Genomic DNA, 19,553 nt, shown 5'->3' with positions numbered 1-19,553 from the left:
AACGTGTTTTTGACCTCAGCGTCGGACCATAGCCTGCATTTTTTAGCCTCTGGCAGCAGAGACAGCTGCAGCGATGTTGCAAACACCCGTGTCCCGTGTGGCTAGTTAGAATATGGATGAAGGTACAGTAGAGCTGCAGGTTTTACATGATGGGGGATTTGGCTACATCAACCCAAAACCTATGATCACATTTTGTACGTTATTATTATTATTATTATTATTATTATAACTGATATCTATCTATCTCATTTAAAATATATAGTGATTATTTGGTATAAAACAATAAACTAGCTGATACACCTAGGAATTGCATTCAATGGAACATTCAAGGGGAAAAACTACTGCCTACTGGATGTGAAATAAACAGTTTTCGAATAGGGCTGCACAGTCACAGAGGCTCCTCACACTGCTATGCTAATGAGCAGCTCAGAGGGAGACCCAATGTAACTGTGAGATGATTATGATAATCTCATATACTCCACCACAGAACACACACACACACACACACACACACACACACACACTCACTTTCATAAGCACTGCATGCACCCTCAACTGTGTTACTAGGCAACTGAAAATGCATTAGCCCCCAAAGTATCTCACACACTCACTCACTCACACACACACACTTCATCAGAACATGCAAATGTAGAGGTCATCAGCTTTTGAGTGCACACAGGAGGCTCACACTATGTCTGTCACACATAAGCATCAATTAACATAAATAAATACAGCAGTGGTTGGCCAATTGGCCCTCCTTCTGGTCCATAGCTTGTCCTGCATGTCCACCCATACGGTTATTAATTAAATTCTTTGGCTGTACAGGTGCTGGTCATATAATTAGAATATCATGAAAAAGTTGATTTATGTCAGTAATTCCATTCAAAAAGTGAAATTTGTATATTATATTCATTCATCACACACAGAGTGATATATTTCAAATGTTCATTTCTTTTAATTGTGATGATTATAACTGACAACTAATGAAAATCCCAAATTCAGTATCTCCGAAAATTAGACTATTACTTAAGACCAATACAAAAAAGGATTTTTTAGAAATGTTGGTCAACTGAAAAGTATGAACATGAAAAGTATGAGCATGTACAGCACTCAATACTTAGTTGGGGATCATTTTGCCTGAATTACTGCAGCAACGCAGCGTGGCATGGAGTCGATCAGTCTGTGGCACTGCTCAGATGTTATGAGAGCCCAGGTTGCTCCGATAGTTGCCTTCAGCTCTTCTGCATTGTTGGTCTGGCGCATCGCATCATCCTCTTCACAATACCCCATAGATTTTCTATAGGGTTAAGGTCAGGCGAGTTTGCTGGCCAATTAAGAACAGGGATACCATGGTCCTTAAACCAGGTACTGGTAGCTTTGGCACTGTGTGCAGGTGCCAAGTCCTTTCCAAAGGAAATGCAAAATTTACTTTCATCAGAGAGCATAACTTTGGACCACTCAGCAGCAGTCCAGTCCTTTTTGTCTTTAGCCCAGGCGAGACGCTTCTGACGCTGTGTCTTGTTCAGGAGTGGCTTGACACAAGGAATGGGACAGCTGAAACCCATGTCTTGCATACGTCTGTGCGTGGTGGTTCGTGAAGCACTGACTCCAGCTGCAGTCCACTCTTTGTGAATCTCCCCCACATTTTTGAATGGGTTTTGTTTCACAATCCTCTCCAGGGTGCGGTTATCCCTATTGCTTGTACACATTTTTCTACCACATCTTTTCCTTCCCTTCGCCTCTCTATTAATGTGCTTGGACACAGAGCTCTGTGAACAGCCAGCCTCTTTAGCAATGACCTTTTGTGTCTTGCCCTCCTTGTGCAAGGTGTCAATGGTCGTCTTTTGGACAGCTGTCAAGTCAGCAGTCTTCCCCATGATTGTGTAGCCTACAGAACTAGACTGAGAGACCATTTAAAGGCCTTTGCAGGTGTTTTGAGTTAATTAGCTGATTAGAGTGTGGCACCAGGTGTCTTCAATATTGAACCTTGTAGAACAATATTCTAATTTTCGGAAATACTGAATTTGAGGTTTTCATCAGTTGTCAGTTATAATCATCAAAATGAAAAGAAATAAACACTGTGTGGAATGAATGTATACATTATACAAGTTTCACTTTTTGAATGGAATTACTGAAATAAATCAACTTTTTCATGATATTCTAATTATATGACCAGCACCTGCATATTGAAAGCAATGTGGAAATGCGTGCCAAAAATGGCTGAATTTTAGATCAACTACCAGCAAATTTCAATATCAATACCAGTGTTTTTCCAATTTTATGCAAGCTGTCAACAACCTCATTTATGGACAGCATCTCAGATCGCGCACACTAAATATTCTGCTTCATCCTGCAACATGACTGGTACCACAGTTAACCGCTAGCTCAAGCTAAACATTAAACAGCAGCACAGCTGTGTGAACAGTAAATCAGCTAAGTGCAACTGGCTTTTCCTCCCCATTAGTGTTCAATTAGAAAACTGAATGTTCCCAAAATGACAGTAATGAATTTGTCCTCTTCAGCACGCTCAACCCTCAAACAGTTCACTCTGCACATGAATAGAGACATATGATTGCATTAACCCAGGGAACCTGAACTGAGACAAGCGGGGGGTGGGGGGGCGGGGGAAGTGATATACAGAGAAAAATTCAGCTGGCATGTTACTGATATTACAGCCTAGATACCTGCTGTGTATAGCTCCCCAAACACACAAGATAAGGTGTGAGGGTGGGTAAACATGAGAAGGTTACATGCACAGCTCAGTAATTACATGAGTGTGACACATGACACTTTGCAAATTAACATAATGAGGTTGTACTGAGCCAATGATGGTGGAGGACACACACACAATCAGACTCAGACTCAGACACACACACACACACACACACACCTTCTCTCCCATACAGCCGAGTACAGTACAGGACTCGGTGCATTAGGATGATTGCTTTGGCTGCTCTGATAATGTACAGCTCACTGGACCAAACTAAGGAGGACGAAGCAGTGCAGCGCACTGATGGTGTATATTTATAGCTGTGATCAGACAGTCATCAGAAAACCCCCAACTCCCCCCACCACCCCCACCAACAGATGCTGTGTCTCTCGCCCTTAGGGATACCCCTAGCAACAAGGAACTCCACTGAGCAGCGCGCCGTTTATTTTGGGCGGCTACAGACAGACCTGCGATGGTTTCAGGCTCACTGCTGCGTTTCTCTGTGGGAGCATGATGCATTGAGGGTGTTGTGTGTGTGTGTGTGTGTGTGTGTGTGTGTGTGTGTTTGTTTGTGTGTGTGAGGGGAGGGGGGTGCAGAGAGTGGCAGAAGAAAGTGCACTTTCGTATTACATATTACACATTTACACACTAGCAATATGTATATGCATAGAGTTTGGTGTAGGTGTGTAGGTGTCTGTCTGCGTGGTTTGTGTCTAATCATGCACACTCCCTCAAGTAGGCCATTGAATTTTGCCTGATCGAAGCTCGGTTGACACAGCAGCAGTGAGACACTGCATTGACAAGAGGATACAGCCCTTATGATCATTCATCCGCCAGCGTCGAATAATGACCTTACGCCACAATCCATCTTATCGGGGCGATTATTAGAGACAAGCGCCTCTTGTTGAACTTATGGACGTCAACAAACAGAGATATGAACTGTCTGATGGCAGGTACAGGTGAGTGGGTGTTAGACTTGTTGGTTTATGTATTACTGATGGCAGTAAGGTTGCAGCAGGGTTAATCTACTGTATCTGAAAAGCAGGGCAGAGCTAATTTCTTCACAGCCAATGCCTGCCTGTTCAAGCACTTGATGGGCTGAACAGTTGCTCAGTCGGTGGAGGTTGAGAGAGACAGAGGGGGAAAGCTAAAGAGACCAACAGAAAGAGGGGGACGAAAAATCAATCACAGAAAGAAAATCTAGGAGACAAGAGTATGTTTCATTGCCATTATGAACATTTTTCCAAAATCCTGTGTAATCGGAGAAGAAAAAAGTCATCCTTGCAGTTTAGTGTCTACATGCTTATATGCATGCATTCAATATGTAAATGATGCACATTTAGTCTAGTAATGTATCATAAGTTTGTCTTCTGATTTAGTAACTGCTTAGTTTGATATTAAAAAAATGCTCTAAATTGCAGAAAAAACAAACAACTCACGTAATTTTTAATTCTAGCAGAACTTTTATCCCTCATAGAAAACTCTCTCATTTTACCTGCTGCACTGTTTGATCAAGATTATAGCTCATAATTGGCCTTCACGTTTGGAGAATAAATATATTTTACAGCATGTCTTACAACTCTTTAACCGTGGCACCAAAAATATCAACAACTCATCTCGTAGCCCTGATGCGAAAATAATAATTAATGTGCGACTCTGGTTCTGAGATGAAGTTAATCTTAACAGTGACATGGTACCTGAAGTACACCTACACTACAGAAGGACCTGTCGCTGTCTCAGTGCTCATTAAACACGAGTAGCAGCGGATCCATTTTAGCCAACAACCTCATGATGTGAAAGGTGCCATTTGCACCAAAGTGTGCAGTGAGCAAATCTGCATCTCTAAAGGTAGTTACACACCAACCAGACGGCAGACCGTCGGCAGAAAAGGCAGTCGGACTGAAAAAGTGCCTCAGAACCCCCCGAAGAGACGCCGACTTGAGCATACGCTCTGCGTGTGCGCGAAATGTAATACGTCTCCATAGCAGCAGGTGGCGCTGCTCTGTATCGTTTCCATTAAAAGTCTGATCGTTTCTGATCGTTTCCCAGAAAATGAAAACCGGCAGCTGATTGGACGAACGCGTCACATGGTTCTTTTTTCTCCGGAAATTCACAGCCAGACTGTCATGGCGGCTTGTTCAGAATACAATCTCGTATTGTGCTAAAATAGTTCACCGAAACGTGTTTCTGAAAACATTTTAAGCGAGAAATAGGCCGTGCAGTTGCTGAATCTGTCTTCATTTCAGATCGACAAAGGTCAGTTCAAAAAAATTTCGTCAGATTTTGAGAAGCTTGTCCGCTCGCCATTTCTGGGTGAGTCCCGACTGCCCTATCTCCAGACTGTCGGGTCGGCCAAAATGAAGGCCGACGGCTCCTCGGACGGACGACGGCACGGAACACACAAACGGACTCGAGTCACCGACCTCGCCAGACGGTCCGACGGCCGATAATCGGCTCTGTGTGTCAGCGCCCTAAGGGCCTTTTCCACGTGCCGCTGAGATGTCCTGCTGATGTATCATCAGGTAGAGAAGGGGTGGGAGTCATATCCTCAGTTCTCCTCCAACCTTCTGAAAGGTCAGGAGCTCACATCATGTAAACATAACCAAGAACATAAGAGTTGGATTCCAATATGACATCGTCACAATTTCACAAACATTGAAACTCCAACATGAAAATGCATGAAAAACAAAATAACAAATAAAATGAGTGCACAGATAAAATTACCAGATGATAATATCCTTTTTCATCAGAGGCACCATTTCACACAACCCTGAGCCCTGTACAACTGGAACAAGCAAATATTTAAAATACTTACAATGTGAGCACATCTCCAGGGGGAAACTGGCTTCATTTCCCTGAAGAAAGAGAGAAACAGAGGTGTCAGTTGATGTTCTAACTGGAGACATCACATAAGTACAGGAACAACCTGAAATTATTCGCAATATATTTGGAGTTTCAGTCAAAACCCATTACATCTATTGAGTTTATTTAAGATGAGCTGGCATTTTTCTGTATTCATGAAACTTTTTTGCCTAATAAAATCAGGCCGTATGTTGGTTGTCAGTATGGACTGTATTTATATAGTGCCTTTCTACCTTGCTGGACAAAGCGCTTTTTGCACAATTTGCTTCTCATTCACCCATTTACACACATATTCATACACCAATGGTGGCGGAGGTGGCTTGCCCATCGGAAGCAAGTTGAGGTTCAGTGTCTTGCTCAAGGACACTCGTGCGGACAGCAGGGGATGAACCACGAGGATCAACCATGTGATTTAGTGATGCCCTGCTCTACTGTACCTCCTGAGCCACAGCCGTCCCCAGCTCTGATTTTATGAAATTGTCTAGGGAATTTTAAGCTAATTTTTGAAGTTCCATCAACTGGTTTGGAGAAAGAAAAACTAGGCAGCGTAGTTTCATCGGAAGTTGGCGCTATAGGCTACGCATGGCTGTTATCCACCAGTAACCAGAGTAGAAGAAGTAAAGGTTGCGAACCGGAAACAGAACAAGTCGCCTTGGCAATCTAACCGCATCTAACCCTTCTACGTTAGATGCGGTTCTACATCTTCAGGAATGTGGTTCAATTGGGAAAGTTTTAATTGTTCTTTCATGTCAGTTATTGTTGGCCATGTTTTATGCTGTCCAGGATATGGAAGATTTCCATACAGCTTTTCTATATTCCGAATGCGCTGTATACATGTCCAAACAATGCCTTTAAAACCTGAACAATACCGGAATATCCCACGTCTTAATCGAAAAAAAGCTATATTCGGAAAAAAGGCCTTATTCAGAATATCCAACCGGAATATGCTGTTTACATGACCTGTATCAAATTTGGAATATTGTCATATTCGGAATACTGGTGGAATATTGGTGTGCGTGTAAAGGTACTGACTGTCTGGTATTGCCTCATGTTCAGCAGTCACATCCACATTTCATCCCATCCAACACTGCAGTGTCCACTGAGCCTGAGTCTGATTGCTGGCAGAGTGAGGCTGAGCGCTCACATGGGAGCCAGTGAGGAGTCCCTGTTGCAGAGAGGTGGGGGCGACGAGATGGGGATCCTACAGCTGAGAGAGAGATGCTCCCTGCCAGCAAGCAATCAACCAGTTCTGTCCTGCAGCTCCATCAAGGAACACCAAACTGATACTGTGTTTGGCAAACTGGACACAGAGCCCAGAGATTGAATACATGTAGTGTCCAGGATAACAGCTACCTAACTGAAGTTGGATTTAAAAAACCCTTAAGTATAATTTGTATGTGAAAATCGTGTATGTCAAATTAGTAGAAACAATGCTGTCTGCGGCGTCTTTATTGATGCTCTGAGAATGCACATAACGTAACCTAAACAAACTAGAGCGGATGTTTGATTGTATGAGTTCAAGGAGATGGATTGTGATATTTGACAATAACAGCAAGCAGAGTTGAAGTTATGCTGCAGCCTGAAAGGATTTTTACATTACAATCTTTCTTTACAAATTTGTATATAGTACAAAAACCAGAGATTTGGTTTGCTTTTTTGCCAGTGTGAATGCAACAAAAACAACTTTGCCGCTGTTGTTAAAACTAAAGAAATCTGCAAAGAAGACCAACATTTTAGTAATGCATTATGATAGATAAGTGCTACTCTTTTTTTTTTTTTTTGCTGGCAGTGACCAACAGATACAAATGGATACACTATACACACTGAACTGGTTGAAAAAAGCTAGTTATGTCATCTACTGGTTTATCGCCGTGCTGCCATACAACAGCAGACTTACCTCAGAGAGGTTGTGGTATTTTAAGAGCAGTGAGGAGAAAGAGGTGACACAGGATTAGCCAGAAGAGCGACTTAGCATTTGACACCCTGTCTGGCAGAGCAGAGTCAGCCGCTAGTGCAGTGATCAGAATCTGACATATACATGTTTTGTCTCTGTGGAACAACGAGTTGACTGTGGCTGAGCGTTGCCAGTTTAAGGGATGAATTCCAGTGTATTCTCAGTGTGTAGTGCATGACTCCAGCATAACTGGGGTTGGGTGTCCCATTGCCTGTGTGGCTCAGGGTAATAGTGACAATGTAATACTTTATTGATCCCTGCAGGGAAAAGTCCTTTTGTTTTTTTTTCAGCTACAGAGAGCGCGCTCTACTACAGCTGTAGAGAAACAGTGACTTGCTAAAGGACACCAGGATTTTTGATTCAAGGCCTTGAACAAGTGTCCTCACATTCAAGGACAGACTCTCAACGCACCCTCACCATGCTACGTGAGAATTAGGTTGTTGTTTACAGCTTTATTTTTGGTTCAGGTCACCAAAGAAAACCAGGTCAGGACTAAAGAAAAATAATAATGATTAACTGTTGACTTTTGGTGCATGGCCATAAGGTACTATAGTAACTTTTTGCAACTGAACCAAGAGTTATAATAATTAAAAACACAGGAATCATCAGTGCTACTAGGGCAGCATTTTGGCTGGCGGCCATGAATGGGTCATGCATGTGGAAGGGGGCTTATGTCACACATCCAGAAATGGAAGAAAAGGACACTAGGAGTCATGCAAATGAAATAGTTGATAAGCAGACAAATGAACCACAAACCACAACCACAAATGAACAGCACCAGCAGCTGTGGCTCAGGTGGTAGAGTGGTTGCCTGCCATTTGGAAGGTTGGTGGTTCGATCCCTGACCCTGCAGTCCCATGTCGAAGTGTCCTTGAGCAAGACACTGAACCCCGAATTGCTCCTGAAGCTGCACCATGGGTGTGTGTGAATGCGTGTGAATGTTTATCTGATGAGCAGGTGGCAACTTGTATGGCATCCTCGGCCAGTGTGTGAATGTTGAATGGCTCCTGTACGGTGTGAAAGCGTTTTGAGAAGTCGTAAGCATTGTATAAATACAGTCCAATTCCCAAAAATCACCTTTAGGTAGACCCGAGACTCTTGTCGATGCAGTTGTCCAAAAGAATTTGAATGACAACAAAAACAGACCAGGTTAAACAAACAATGTCCGCCAGAATTCATTTAAACTACATTGAACAGGTTTCGTAACCTCTGTATGATGACCAATATAATAAATGTATGCAGCTCTGGCACTGAAACATGTCTAACAAAAGCCAAAGAATTAGTTATAAAGCTGTCAGACTAGGACTGAACACACCAGGTAGTGTTGAGGAAGGACTGCAAGTGCTTTTTTTTCTGTAATTGTCAGTGGGTGGTCTACAGGACAAATCTATTTGTCACTTTTGACAAAACTCAGCATGGGTTAATCATGCGTTGAGTCAAATAAGATTAAAATAAACCAATTGCAATAACTTACTATGACAAAGAACACACTGGGAGTTGTAACTCATGCAAATGTATTTTCTCAAAAGAACAGGTAGGCTAATGTATTTTTGAAGAGAGGAAAAGACAAAGTATATGTGCATCCAAATGAATAGTTTCAAAGCATTTCAAAACATTTGTTTTTAGTATTGGTGAAATATTATGATAAATGTATCTTAGCTTACAAAAGGTGAAAATAAAAAACTAAACAAAATGGTGGGTAAATGCTGGGTGGGCTTACTCTCAGCTACATCTGTGATGTCCATTGTGGTTTAAGTGCTAGCCATAGGGCCCCTGGAGGTAAAAATACTTACAGCAAAGCAGATTTGGTGTTGAGGATTAATGGTTTACTAACTAAGGCCTGCCTTAGGTAACTGGTGCGGTTAACGTTGGGTCAGGAGTAACTCTTGTCAGCTCTTGTTGAGCTGTCCCTTTACATAAATGCATGAAACATATCCGGGATGATTAAAAAAAAACACAGAAAAGGAGGTGATCAAAGTGAAAAAGCATCTTGCGTGTACAGAGAGAAATAGAGAGCAGAAAGAGACTCATGTTGGCTCATCAATAATGCATGCTTCATTCAGAATCAATTAGGGCTTAGCACACAAAACACGTTTTGTATAATGAAGAGTCAGGCATCGCCGCTAGTGGTTTAGCAGCAACGCTATGGCCACCCCCAAAACACAGCCAATTATAGACCCAGTCATAACATTAAAACAGACTGGGCAGTACAGTACATGTGGCTGCAGACTTGGGGGCTTGTCTGAGGCATTTTTGGCAGGATATGAGAATGTATTCTGCTCTCACTCTACAAGAAGCAAAATCAAATGACAGCAAATTAATATTTGGTTAGTAGTAAGTCATCCTTTCATCATAGCTTGCTCACTATACTGGAGTAAAACGTTTAAATCCTTACCTCTTTCCATTTCCTGTTTATATTTAATTTCCATTTTTTTTTGGAGTAGCTTAAGTTTTCATAACTGCACAGGCATAAAAGAGATCCGATTAGTATGACACAACCAAACCCATCATATAGTTAGTCACGTTCATTAAGATGATGACTCCTTGAACACAACTTAAAACCAAAAAAGATTTCTCATTTAACCTTTATGCTGTGCACGAATGCTCTTTTTTTATCTACACCCTCCTCTCACACAATTACACACACACAATTACACACACACACACACACACACACACACACACACAGTGGGGAGAACAAGTATTTGATACGCTGCCGATTTTGCAGGTTTTCCCACTTACAAAGCATGTGGAGGTCTGTAATTTTTTATCATAGGTACACTTCAACTGTGAGAGATGGAATTTAAAACAAAAATCCAGAAAAATCACATTGTATGATTTTTAAATAATTAATTTGCATTTTATTGCATGACATAAGTATTCACTACCAACCAGTAAGAATTCCAGCTCTCACAGACCTGTTAGTTTTTCTTTAAGAAGCCCTCCTGTTCTCCACTCATTACCCATATTAACTGCACCTGTTTGAACTTGTTACCTGTATAAAAGACACCTGTCCACACACTCAAACAAACAGACTCCAACCTCTCCACAATGGCCAAGACCAGAGAGCTGTGTAAGGACATCAGGGATAAAATTGTAGACCTGCACAAGGCTGGGATGAGCTACAGGACAATAGACAAGCAGCTTGGTGAGAAGGCAACAACTGTTGGCGCAATTATTAGAAAATGGAAGAAGTTCAAGATGACGGTCAATCTCCCTCGGTCTGGGGCTCCATGCAAGATCTCACCTTGTGGGGCATCAATGATCATGAGGAAGGTGAGGGATCAGCCCAGAACTACACAGCAGGACTAGGTCAATGACCTGAAGAGAGCTGGGACCACAGTCTCAAAGAAATTCATGTCATGTGGTCTGATGAGACAAAAATAGAGCTTTTTGGTCTAAACTCACCGTGTTTGGAGGAAGAAGAAGGATGAGTACAACCCCAAGAACACCATCCCAACCGTGAAGCATGGAGGTGGAAACATCATTATTTGGGGATGCTTTTCTGCAAAGGGGACAGGACAACTGCACCGTATTGAGGGGAGAATGGATGGGGCCATGTATCACGAGATCTTGGCCAACAACCTCCTTCCCTCAGTAAGAGCATTGAAGATGAGTCGTGGCTGGGTCTTCCAGCATGACAATGACCCGAAACACACAGCCAGGGCAACTAAGGAGTGGCTCCGTAAGAAGCATCTCAAGGTCCTGGAGTGACCTAGCCAGTCTTCAGACCTGAACCCAATAGAAAATCTTTGGAGGGAGCTGAAAGTCCGTATTGCCCAGCGACAGCCCCGAAACCTCAAGGATCTGGAGAAGGTCTGTATGGAGGAGTGGGCCAATATCCCTGCTGCAGTGTGTGCAAACCTGGTCAAGAACTACAGGAAACGTATGATCTCTGTAATTGCAAACAAAGGTACCAAATATTAAGTTCTGCTTTTCTGATGTATCAAATACTTATGTCATGCAATAAAATGCTAATTAATTACTTAAAAATCATACAATGTGATTTTCTGGATTCTGTCACTCACAGTTGAAGAGTACCTATGATAAAAATTACAGACTTCTACATGCTTTATAAGTGGGAAAACCTGCAAAATCGGCAGTGTATCAAATACTTGTTCTCCCCACTATGTGTGTGTGTGTGTATATATATATATATATATATATATATATATATATATATATATATATATACATATATACACACACACACCTGGAGGCTGCCTTATTTGCAGTTTGGGTGTTTAGTGCTTTAGTGAAGGGCACAGCAGTGGCACGGGGCATCAGCAAGCGCTATTCATTGACTTCCCTGGCCAAATGTGTTGATCGGACAAGCAACCTTTTCATAAAGAGCCTGCTTTGCAAACTTTTCGGCCGCTGTACATTTGCACACTTCACCCACTCATTTTACAGAGAAATATCAGAATGAAGTAATGACATGAAAAACTTGAAATTGCCCACTGTGGCTAAGAACAAAATAAATCTGATACAAAATCTGATACACAAAAGGTATCAATGCACCACTCAAGATATTGCATATAGAGATGCACTGATAGACCGGCCGGTGACCAGAATTGGCCGGTTTTCACGTGCTCGACCATGACTACATTTATACCATGTACCATGCTACAATTAACTGACAACATAAGTTATATGAGTTACAGTTGTCAAGGACGCACGCACACACACAGACGCGACAGCACAGTCTCTTTTTCCTTTCTCTCAACTTTTCCGCCGTGTGTCGCGCGTACCCGCTCGCGGTGTGAAGCGCGTGTCCGCGCTATTCTTGAACATGTAGGGAACCTCGTGAATTAACCTGCAACATGTCAGCTGTTTGGAAATTCTTCAGCATGTGTGCAGAAGATAACAAGTTTGCAATATGCAACACCTGCAAGGAAAACGTAGGGCGTGGAGGGACGACACCAAAAACCAAAATCACATTTATTTTAGTTGGATATTGGATGTGAAAAGGAAATGGTTCTAACATTGCACTTTAGATGTGTGTGAATTTCCCTCACCAGGAGTAATTTATATAGTTCTATTTTTATAGTGATCCATTATCCGTTCAAAAAATGTTCTATGTTCTGTGCAAAATGAAAAAGGTGAAAAAGAAAAGATAGAAAATAAATATGTGTGTGTGCTGTAAAGTGGTTAGAAAAAATGAAATCGGAATCGGCTAAAATCGGTATCAGCTGGCCTAATCGGAATTGGCCTAGAAAGTTGTAATCGGTGCATCTCTAATTGCATATTATGTAGACATTTTAACACTGTGGTGCCCTCTGAGTGCAGTCAGTGCAACCTAGAGCATGCTGGAATGGGGCGATGATATGCATAAATCCTAAAAACTAATAAATGCTGCAGTGTCTGCACTAGGGCAATTAGCACAATGCAGAAAATGCAAGAACAGAGCAGAGGCATGCATCATTCCCTGAATCCCATCTGTGGTGCCTTAGATATTGTACACAATGGATGGACTGACAGAAACACTGGACTACATCATGAGGACAAACGTCAGTATCAGCCTCAAACATCTGCAACGCACCTGGGTGTGTATTTATATGTACTATAACACTGTTTGTATCAATATGTCTCTGTGTCAATGCCAATAAGTCAAATGTGTAGGTTTATGGTACCTGACCATTAAAACAAAATCTGTGAACTCGATATACATCTGCTGGAACAAAACCCGGCTGAGTGTGTCAAGAGGCAAATATGTTGCCTCATGATTGTATGTAAGCCAATGTCTATCAAAACAATTCTTACTTTAAATAGGAAGCACATTATAGGTGCCTTAAGACAAAATGCCTCATTAAGCTGCTTGCTGTATTGATACTTTTGGTGGAGAGAGTAACAGGCAGGTAATGTTTAAAAAGCTGCTGGATGCTGCAGTAGTCTTGCTGTTCAGTATCCAAAGTAAGACTGAAATCACAGCAGCAGTAATGTGTGATGAAATGTCATCAAGTGCATTGTTGCAAATGTATTATGCTCAATAGATGCACATGGGGAATCAACTAAAACATCTATGTGTCTAGCATGTTTGTTACTTCTTTCACACAATGCATGTTATTGATGCATTATTTTTTTTAAGTGAAAAGGTGTGTTGTGTGTGCCGTTTCTCCCCTTTGCTTGCTTGATTAGTTCAGGGATCACCAGACTCCCTCCTCCACACAAATGTGTGTGTAAGTAACAAGCTTTCCATACGGCCGAGCTTTACGATGAACATACTAAACCCTCCAAAGTCACAGCAGATTCTAGAGCTGATCTGTGCTTTGAGATTGTTCTTTAAATAGAGTTCACCCCTCCATTTTCAGCCCAACTTGGTACAGCAAGCAAGCCCAGGCCAATAACCAGCTGACGCAGAATCACTTTAACTTACTACTCTATTACATAGACCAGAAGCCATGGAGAATATGTGTAAGAATTAAAATTAGTTGCTACAAGTGTACAGTCATCTGTCTCTTTGTGCACACATTCAGTTACTCTCCTTTTGTTCCTCTAAGCATCATCTCTCACCTGTAATTATTGTTTTGCAATATTGCCAGGGTAGGTGTGTTTTGCTTCTATGTTGATAGGTGTGCATTTCTGTGTGGATGTATGCGTGTCAAGGATCTGTGCCAGATTCAGGAGTCAAGTGCAAATATGAAAATAATTACCAAAACCTTAGCTGCCTGAAGGAACTCTGGCAGGGCTAATCCTCTTAGCCATTTCTATCCCTGACTTGGGCTTACATATAAAGGTTTTTAGAGGCCTCATAATGCTGTGTAAACTAACAATGCCTACATCTTCTTATGCATTAACCTTGTTTTGATAAAGCTATACTGTATTTACTAATTCTCAGCTTTATCTCACAGTTTGATAACTGATTGTTCCCCAATTCAACTCTGTGTAACCGGTGCAGGGACACACCGTCTAATGCAGTGACACACCAGAGGTCCCGGCAGAGAGCGCACAGTTATGTCAGCGCTAAGGGAAAGCACAGGTCAAACAACAATCAGTGGATTGTACATATCATTTGAGGCTGCAACTGAAAATGTTGCAGCTGTAGGTGAATATATTCAAACAGTAGCCTCAAAAATAACAAATGATCAATGCTCGTCTATTACAGCCAAGGTGTCAAATTAGGGACACAACGTAAAAATGACTTCTTTTTTTAAAATCACTATATGTAGCAGTATGACAACTATAAAAACAGTTTTTCAACATACTTTTATATAAAAATGTCAGTTCTTTTACTTTCTGTAAAAGGGTTAGCCTAATTGATGGTTGGCACTGAAGTTTGTCATCCCTTCGACCAGCAATAGCTTATGGTTCGCTGCAGGTGAATTGTTTCATGCTGTGTAAGACACTGCAGGCAAAGGCTATCAGTGCCCCGTCATGTTGTTTCCATTGATTCCACTGATAGTGTGCAAAATTTGATTTCCAAAGGTTATTTACATGCAGCACATTTGATGCCTTGAATGCTGATGAGGCAGAAATAGAAAGTCATTTATTTTGGGGATTTAAATCCATCCAAAAAAATAGATTCTGCTTCCTGTCCACAGGTGATGTACGGTATTTATCACATTGCCCAGCCCTGGTAGAGAACTCCAACTAATACAAAACTCAAACCAGCTTTTTAAATTGCCTTCACCTCCTCCTACACCAGTGTCAGTGGCTAGAATGTATTGCATGTATGCATCCATTTTGACCTTTTCTACATTTGAGCACTACTGAACAGTCTCCCATGCCTTAAATCCCCTAAACATCCTGTTCAAGTCAGTAATTACAGAGGCAAACTACCCTCGACATGCCATTTGAACGTTACTTTAAACTTGTCGCAGAGGCTGAAACACCAGACAAATAGATGTTTACTGACAAAAGGTGACTGCTGGACCCAGTGCAAGCAAAGCACTGCAGCGATGCAACGGCCAGTGAGGAGAATAAATCCAGATTGAGTGGGCTGGTTGGGAGTGCAGTGTGGATCACGTCGTGTTGATCATCACTTCTGCTGGTGGTTCGCTGTGGCTTTTATCTCTTTTACATTAGCTACGGCTCGATCCTTATGTGGGTGGTGCTTGATTGCTAGGCAGCATATGGTCCTCTTTGCATCAGATCATTCCACGATATGCTTAAGCAATTGTGTGTCCCTAGCCCCAACCTCCCTCAGCAGCTGAGAAGAATACATTTTGACAGGACATAAGTTGGCACACAATCTGTACGACATGCATGCCCTGAGTTTGTACCCTCTGGCAGAGTTGAGAGTGCTGCAGGGCAAATGTAACAATTGGTCCTGAGCATTATTAGCTCACCTGTCTCTGATTAGTGTATTTATTATAAGAAAAGTCAAGAAGCAACTGTTACTGTTGCTCGTTTTAATGTTGTGTCATGATGATGCTGCTGCTGCTGCTGCCATGATTTTCTGGGCCTTGTGTGTGGTGTATGTGTTCCTTTGTATTTTCACTATAATATGCAGATTATTACCTGATAACCTTGAATCACAATGCATGAGCTCCTGATAGCTACAGTATATGGCAGTTACCCAACCAAGAAGTCAGTTTACGGTTATCTGGTTTTGCAGAACAGATCTTTTAACGTCAGTCAATGCTCCAAATTTGAGGGTTTACTCAGCAAAAGTATCCAGATATCTCCGTAAACCTGATTCTTAGAAAGAGGCCCCAAGGGAGTTCACACTTAATGTGCTGGCATCAATCCTAACGATGCAAATTCAAAGTACACATTGGTATTAAATCAAGTTCCAAATGTTACACATTGAGAGAGAAAATGTAAACCCAGCTCTTTTAGGAGAATTTTTCTGAAAATATAGCTGCTTTTGTTTACATTTGTGGTTACACTTACAATACTGGATGTATTGCAGAGCATTTAACAGATGGAAGAAAAACAAACTTTTGACTGTTCTCTGGTAGACAAACTATGTAATGATGACACTGTTTGACTCTTTGCCATGTATTGTTACTTATCAGCTGTTACACTGATATTGATATATTTAATAACCTAATGTCAGCTTTCATCTCTGCCTTGCTGATATATTGGTCTATGGATTGTAGACTTGACAGCTCTTTGGCTTGTGTCAATATTTAAGACATTTAAATCTACCAGTAAATACCGGGTCTGAGCAACCCAAAAAATCCATAAAACCCAAAACAAACAAAGCTTCCATTGTTGTACCTCAAACAGATGGGTACAATGAATAAAATGTAGCTCTTTTTTTCTGTCCAGACAACAACAGTGTCCAGAATCTGGATAGATTCTAATAGTCAACAAGTGGCTGCTGCCAATTTTGTGCAACAACATCAATAACTGAGTAGAAAATTGAAGTGTGGAGGTGTGTTTGATCTTGGATGGAAAGGAACTGTGGGTGTGAGAAGACAGTGGAGGGATGGACAAGGTAGGGTTCAAATCTTGTGCAAAGAACCCACAATTCCTAGCCACATCCTTGCAATTAGTTACTGACTACATGTCAGCTTTGATCCTCCCTTAAGTTGAATATGGATCCAGGACTTGACGCTCCTGCCCAGTCAGGTACACTCCTATTGGTTTCTACACAGGGGCAGTTTTTGGCACGGGCGACCCGGGCAATTTTATCATGCGTCATGGGGGGGGGGGGGGCGCCACAAGCACTTGAAAAAAAATAAAAAAATACTCTGCTCCGCGAAGCAGTTTTCTATTATCTACCATTTCACTGTGTGGGAAATTGGCAAATCGGCACCCTCCTTGCAGCTGCAGGTGCCCTGCTTGCACCCCCTACTTTCACAATGAAATGGACTAGTCCGTAACGGTGCGGGGCCCGGCGCGAACGATAAACAAACGGTGACAGGAGAACTCGGAAGTACACAGAGACGGAGCAAGACGAGTCTAAACCTTTCTTTTATGTCAATGGTCTAAACGTGAAAATGAAACAAAGTTACCCAAGCACCTCAAATAAAAGAAAAAAGCGAAAAGACATGTTTTCGGCAGTAGCAGGACCTTCATTGGCTTCCGTGGTGTCGGCGGCAGTGGGAGTGGCATGCACAGTGAGGAGGAGACTCAGGACGAGAGAGAGAGAGATGAGGAAGTGAGGGTAGAACCTGCGGTAAGCACAACTCCCCTTAAAACACGTTGCCCCTTGATAGAACTGAGTCAAAAACTGAGTGGTGGACAAAACACTACAACAATAAAAGACATAGGCATGCTTTACTGTATGATTGCATTAGTAGCCTATATAAACGTTGCACATCATGCAAACTTTAACGAGAATTGTAGCTTTTCTATCTGCTTAGGCAGACAAAAACTCATGATAGACCTGTGCTGTGCTCTAAGGATTTGTGCAATTGAGAAATATAATTTTCTCTTTCACTTATGTTGTTAGGGGGGGCGCGCTCAAAGGGGGTCTCGCCCTGGGTGTAATTCAATGTAGAACCGCCCCTGTTACTACATGTATGCCTGTGGTTACTAGGCAACTCACCCTCATACAGGCCTAGTAGCCTATAGTGTAGCCTATATAGTGTATTCTATATATATATATATATATATATATATATATATATATATATATATATATATATATATAGTACCAGTCAAAAGACTTGGACAATTAGGACAGCACTGTGGCCTGCTATGGCAGCCTCCTGTAGAACTGCTGTAAATAGATGCAAATGTAGCCTCGGTCTATTTTTTTAAAGCTTATGAGCTCAAATGAAACAATGTTGCAACTATCAACACAGCGCCATGCTACTTAGAAAACATGATGAGATCAATAGAAATACAAGTTTGAAGCACTGCTAGTACGAGTGCAAAGACCTAACCTAACTTGAGTTGCATTTACCTGCCTGGTGTGTAAAACGTGCCACAATTAGTCGCCAACCAAGGCCTAATGAGCGTGTATTTTTGTCACGAAAACTAATTTGCACAGGCCTCGTTGCTAATAAGAGTGTAGGCTATACCGAGAAGGGATAAGAAATATCTGGGCCACAGGCTTTAGGCTATACTGTCATCCCCGGGGCACAGAGAGCGCGACAGGGAGCCAAAAAGTAGGTGAGAAAAGCGTTTCCTGGAGCCCTACGTTGTCGACTGTTAACTTAAAGCAAAGCGCTCACCACGAAAAAACAACCTGTAAGAAAGCCACAATAATCGACACAGGCCTGCCCACTGGTGTGTTTACCAGTCGGCGGAGGGTGAAATTAAGAGCCGTTGCTGCTTACCATCTTGCAGGTCGAATGATGAAATCCAGGCGATGTGAGTGGAAAAGAGGTACTACTGGGGAGGGGGAGTCGGTAGTGCCGCCGAGCTGTGGCGAGAAATAACAAAAAAGATATATATTGTTGTGGTACTCTCTGAGGTCTCGTCCTGGCTTTCCACCCAGCTTCAGGCTCTCTTCTCCTTCTCTCCCCTTTACCGAGGGTTACACTGCAATGGCAAAGGGAGGGAGACCAGCTGGGAGGGGACAGTAAGCGAAGGAGGAGGCTTGGTTTGACAAGCAAGAGGTGACAGAGGGGAGGAGAGAAGCGGCAAAGGGGGGAGGTGCAGCAGTAGCCTACTATACATCCGGGATCTACAGGTTATGTTTATTTATTTATATCTTTACCTTCTGAATAGGTTTGTGCGTGGGCTCCCTCCACTGGCGGTATGGTTGTACTTCAGGACGTCCCTACTATAGGCTATATTTGGATAATACTTGCAAGAAAGAGGTTACGAAAAGATAGAAACTGAAACAACAGAGGACAAGCTATCCTGACTGGATCCTACAGTACCCGAGATGGAATCTAAAGAGTAACTTCATTTTTTTTCTCCCATGTTTTTCTGCCTAAGTGACTGATGGGAACAACAATCTACAACAAAATGAAATTGGTCCAGTATTAAGCAACAAAACAAGCTGCCGGACGATTGCTCACCTTCAGTTAGCGTCCACTAAAAGCTATTTTTGCCGCTGACAGGCTCAGATTATTATTCAAAGTGTCTGACAACATTATGGAAAGGATCCCTACAGAGATAGACCTTTTGTTAAAGAGTAAGATCCTTTTTGTTTAACATTAAACAGCCCCCAAATCACCA

General features: G+C 42.0%; 1 protein-coding gene across 1 annotated transcript in view; it reads right to left on the bottom strand.

Moving 5' to 3' along the window:
* LOC144532138 (calcineurin subunit B type 1) overlaps positions 1-18,950 on the bottom strand; it is a 31,927-nt gene extending 12,977 nt beyond the window's left edge. The window contains exons 1-2 of the mRNA XM_078272713.1: positions 18,704-18,950; positions 5,526-5,565 (exon numbers count right to left, since the gene is read on the bottom strand). Of these exons, the coding sequence (XP_078128839.1) occupies positions 5,526-5,565; positions 18,704-18,706 (43 nt within the window). The 5' untranslated portion in view covers positions 18,707-18,950. The remainder of the gene's footprint in view (positions 1-5,525; positions 5,566-18,703) is intronic.
* Between the last annotated feature and the right edge of the window lie 603 nt (positions 18,951-19,553).

This window comes from Sander vitreus, chromosome 17 (genome assembly GCF_031162955.1).
Source record: "Sander vitreus isolate 19-12246 chromosome 17, sanVit1, whole genome shotgun sequence".
Taxonomy (NCBI): Eukaryota; Metazoa; Chordata; class Actinopteri; order Perciformes; family Percidae; genus Sander; species Sander vitreus.
Note: the sequence above shows the minus strand (reverse complement) of the source record. Positions and strands in the feature narration are given on the sequence as shown.